This window comes from Micromesistius poutassou, assembly GCF_964030765.1.
Source record: "Micromesistius poutassou genome assembly, chromosome: 11".
NCBI classification, from domain to species: Eukaryota; Metazoa; Chordata; class Actinopteri; order Gadiformes; family Gadidae; genus Micromesistius; species Micromesistius poutassou.
This window is the reverse complement of record NC_140281.1, coordinates 19,504,741-19,510,195: the sequence shown is the minus strand read 5'-3', so window position 1 is coordinate 19,510,195 and position 5,455 is coordinate 19,504,741. Positions and strand designations below refer to the sequence as shown.

The window sequence follows — 5,455 nt, the reverse complement described above, 5'->3', positions numbered from 1 at the left end:
GTGTGTGTGTGTGTGTGTGTGTGTGTGTGTGTCTGTACTGTGTCTCTGGAGATTTGCAAACAGTGCTTTTAAATTTGATGTTCTGGCAGTTATTGGACCACTTAAATGTAATTGAAAAGATATGTGGGGTACGTTCCTCTTAATGGTTCCATTGTGGAATAACAACGACGACAAACGTCCGGCGGGCCACACATCAACACCTCAACAACAGATGCACTCGCACACGCACACGCAGACACAGTTAAAGACCACCTTTATTATTCGAGCCTGTGTCTACTTTCCTCTCGGTTTCACAGCCAGCAGGCTGCCAAGTGATTAAACATACGCATTAGCTTTGCTCCTCCTAGCTAACTGACTTTGTTAGCGCTAATACACGGCAGGCCAGATCGCCTCATGTCGTATGTGTTGTCCCTCACGTGCAGTAAATTGTTCCTTTAATTACTCCGTCCACCTCCATCATTCTTCCTTCCCCACCTGTAAAACATTAACGCACGGCATTTTCTTTTTTACGATTTCCAGTGAGACTGCATGTTGCAATCCCCCTCGTTCCCCCCCCCCTTCCCCCCCCCCCCCACTCCTCCCTCCTCCCTCCCCTCTCCCCTCCTCCCCCTCTCCTCCCCCCCTCCTCCCCCCTAGTGTTGTGTAGGTGGGGTTAGCGTGAGGTACTGTTAGCTGTAAGCTCAGCACACTGTAAACCCACCTGTGTTGTATGTGTGCATTGGTACAGTTTTTTTCACCGTCGTCTTCGGGAGTCGTATCGTAGATGGGCAGCAACCAGACCCCCCCCCACCCCCCCCCCCCCCCCCCCCCCCCCTGCCCGAGCCCCCCATTACCCTCCCGGATGCTGACGGGCTGATAGGAGACCATTAGACAACACTCATTGCTCTCCATTGAGGCCAAGCAGTCCAATGAGGAATGACCATGACTCCTCTCATCTGTGGTCGGTGCAAACAGGGAGAACTGTGTGTGTGTGGGTGTGTGTGTGTGTGTGTTTTGGAGTGACCAGTGTGTGTGGGCGTGTGTGTGTGTGTGTGTGTGTGTGTGTGTGTGGTGTGTGTGAGAGCATGCGGTGTGTGTGTGTGTGTGTGTGTGTGTGTGTGTGCACCCTGTTTTATTCATTCCACTCTTGTCTTATTCCTTTACATTGAGTCCATTGATTAACTGCCTGCTGGGCTCACGAGAAATATCTCCAGCTGTAGCACGAGCTTTGGTCAAAACAAGGAACAAAAACATGAACGACCCTTAGAACTTTGCTTTTGTTCCCAAGGTGGGTCTCTGTGACTCTCTCTGTGGGGCGGAACTCTAAAAGACTGATAAAAGTTACCATTCCGAAGGCTTTCACGACCAAGCGTTCCCCTATCGCAAGCAACTAATCACCCATCAAAGCCCAAATGGCTGATTCCAGACCAGCCTTCGCTCCGGTCGTCCTGGTCGTCTGCAGAGCGCGCAGAGGGAGAATGACTCTGCATTTCCCCCCAGCTGGACCTTGGGTCATGGTCGCGAAACGCTCTTCAGAATAAATGAAGGCACTATTCTTTTTATTACTTTGAAGACCTTTACTTGTTGCCTCTCTTGGTAAAATGTCGTATTTTTTTTTTCATTTGAAAATCCGCATTAGCTGTTTTAGTTGTAGGTCGGACATTTCAGGACCGATACAGCTTCAAGATCAATTCTTGGATTGATTTTCTCTTTGTCATTACGGAGCTAATAGGCATTTCCTCAAGGATGAAGAGGTAGAATGGGGAGATTGGGGATTGAACCCAGAACCTTTTGGCTGGGTCTCACTCTGCCCTCAGTAGTTAACAGGTCAGTATTATATCTGGCCAGTATTTAATGAGTTTGGCTCGTAGCCATAAGCCTTTCAAAATGAAGACCGACGTATCTGCCTCTGAAACACGGACGAGCCACGCCAGACCGCCCGTTACTAAACGAAGCCAGCGGTCGTTTTGTGTCCCTTTAAATCACAGCACAATTACCTGTTTGCCTGCAGGTGTGATTACAGTCCGAGGAGGTTATAAAACCTGCCCTGTCTAACTTTTCAGAAGAAAGCCTGTGGCTGCTACCGCTAATGCACATTGATTTCCTCCTGCGGCTCTGGGAAAGCAGTAGTGGGAAGTAAATCCAACATGAGTGGAAGTGAAATTTAAAGATAGTACTGCTAGAAAGCAGGCCCACTGTTGGCAAGGATGGCTGGTAGGGTCTGGCCACGTTATCTGCAAAGAGAATTCTGTTTCCATAATAAGGCAGTGACCGGGCCTGGAGCCGGTCTCTCTTAATGAAGCGCTATCTCAGCCACTCGCCCATTTCAATGTTTCCCTGGAAAAATGTAAACGTTATCTGCTGCGCTACAGTGTGTTCATGAGGAAGTTATTCCTAGATAAGGATCATGAATGAATGAATGGGAGTTGAATTGAAGTGTTCATGGGATATTCTGTGTTGCAGAGCAAACCATTTTTGAGTTTAGGTAAGGTTTAATAATCTTGTTGTATACTTTGTCAGCAAAATCTTGAAATGTTAATATTGACGCAGTGTGTATGGACTGAGTGTGAAACCGTCTCTTAGAGAGGGAACAGGGAATTGAAATGACAGGCTCAAAATGAAATTGATATTTCATACTCTATAATTGGTAGAAGGACACCAAAAGATTACAAAAAGGGGTTGTGATATTTTATTTAGTAATGACATTCTCTGAACAAACTGAGGTAGGGGGAGAATATTTTCACAACGAAATAGACCTTCAAATATATTTTCGATCGCCAAAGTTATTTGCCATATATTGACCAGCTTTTATGTGGCAATCTCGAAGAATTTCATTTCGTTCTCTTTAGCGACACCTTTGGCGATAAGCGGTAATTTGTCCCAGAGAGACTGTCAACACCCAGTTGGTTAACATTATAATACTGAAAATGCAAGGCCTTTCATCAGTGGGCCATTGGCTCAATCACTGGTGTGTAACCTCATTCAGTGATAGATAGGGACTTAACAAGAATTTATTTACATGAAAATCTTCAAGATTGCCGTGAAAAACATTAGAAATGCCAAATGCTAAATTGTCCCTTCAATTTTCCCCCTGTGACTGTATGCGTGTATAATGTGATGATCCATAATCAATGATCCATACTAATTATTGTAAGATAATGTCTGTTTATGATTGTTAATCAATAACCCTAAACCGTCAGATATTAAGGATTTATGTGGATATAAAACTATTTGACTGGGTCAGGGTCGGGTTGATTCATTAAAATATATTTCAATTACGTAATTATGTATACAATGGTAACACATATATTGTTATTTACTGACCATATGAAGATATATGTGATACTGAGAGACTGATTTATGTTAAATTTGTATTGAGGTTTCAATACAAATATTTACCAGTTTGGATACTTTGAAAACAGCACTCTATACTTTGACTGATGTGATGGAGTGTAAGTTGCTTGGATAAAGGCGTCTGCTAAATGCCCTAAATGTAAATGTGATGTGAAGTTCTGTACAATGTCCAGTTGAACTAGTTTCCAATGAAATACTATGTACATTTACTGATATAATATTAGGAGTTATATTTACATATACATTTATATGCACAACAAATGATATACTGTATCTGCATCCTCCAACTAATAACCAACAGGGATCATAGCATCATTATACAAGTCCCTCATTCCCTCATGTCCTGCCTGGGATTAATAAAGTACATCTTATCTTATATATATTGAAATAAAGGAAATATATGAAATCTGAGACTAGCTAGTGAGTCAATAAAGGGAAGAGCGTATGAACTTCCTGTCCGGCAGGAACTGTGCTACATTATTCTGACAGAACACGTACAATCACACTGGGAACATCAACAACACGAGGAGAGAGCATTCCCTTCACTCTGCTCCCATAAACCCACCAATAGAAAAATAAACGCACATCAATTTGTTCCACTATGTGTTTTGAAAGAAAAATAAAAACATAAACCATAAGACGCGATAACAGTACGAAAAAAAACTGAATACATAGGAACCTTTTTTTCCCAGAGCACCAGAATCCATGTGCCAAAGGTGAGACCGTCATACTGGACGTTCTCAGAAACATCACCATACAAAAATACAACAACCTGTCCTTAAGTGCTAATATTGTGTTATAACATAGGCCGTCTCCCATAACATAAGCTATTCCTTATATAAAACGTGTATTATTATTATTAGCATTATTATTACAAAGGCACATTAATAGGACACAACAGGAATAACAACAGAAAAAAACAGTTATATTGACAAGTATGTACAAGAATATATTACAGTTGGAGCGGTTGAACTTTTCCCACTCGGGTGTCGAAGCGAGGGAGATTGGAGAATGCGTTAACATTTCCCTCAGAGTGAGTGTTTTTGTGTGCTCAGTTTTGTTGCTCAGTTTATATTGCCATGGAGACAACCTCTGCTCCCCACACACAAACACACACACACACACACACGCACACACACACACACACACACACACGCACACACACACACACACACACACACACACACACACGTTCGCCCACACACACACACACACACGCGCACACGCACACACATACACACACACAAACACACACACACACACACACACACACACACACACACACACACACAATACACACACGTATGCGCGCACAACACACACACACACACACACACACACAGCACACACACACTACACACACTCGCACACACACACACCTACGGTATCCTGAAGGAGGTAAGCAAAGGCAAAACATTTTCCGAGTTTGACAAGAAGAGGAGTTGCTGATCACTATCCACCACTTCCACCACCACCAACCACCACCACCACCAGCACCACCACCACCACCACCATCACCACCACCACCAGCACCACCACCACCACCAGCACCACCTCCCCCACCACCACCACCACCATCACCACCACCACCAGCACCACCACCACCACCACCACCACCTCCCCACCACCACCACCAGCACCACCAGCACCACCACCACCACCACCACCACCAGCACCACTACCACCACCACCACCACCAGCACCACTACCACCACCACCAGCACCACCACCACCACCACCACCAGACACCACCACCACCACCAGCACCACTACCACCACCACCACCACCAGCACCACCACCACCACCACCACCCAGCACCACCACCACCAACAGCACCACCAGCACCGCTACCACTACCACCACCACCAGCACCACCACCACCACCACCACCACCAGCACCACCACCACCACCAGCACCACCCTTCCCCCTCATTCAACAGTCACAAGTGTCTTTTCTTCTCTCCCTCTGTCTTGTTTGGTGAGGTCTCCCTTTCAGGGTGGAGGGGATGAGGTAGGGGGGAGAGAGAGAGGAGGGGAGGGTCCTCAAATCACCGCAAACACCCGGAACGCGTTTCCTCCTGGGGGGTTCTGCAGACTGGAGGGGGGGTTGGGGGGGTGGGA

At 45.7% G+C, this 5,455-nt stretch overlaps 1 protein-coding gene across 1 annotated transcript in view; it reads right to left on the bottom strand.

Moving 5' to 3' along the window:
- Positions 1 to 5,377: 5,377 nt before the first annotated feature.
- Positions 5,378 to 5,455, bottom strand: part of LOC311355481 (cysteine-rich secretory protein LCCL domain-containing 1-like) — a gene marked incomplete at both ends in the record, with an annotated part of 17,375 nt that continues 17,297 nt past the window's right edge. The window contains 1 exon segment of the mRNA XM_084475234.1: positions 5,378 to 5,429. Coding sequence (XP_084331360.1) covers positions 5,378 to 5,429 — 52 coding nt within the window.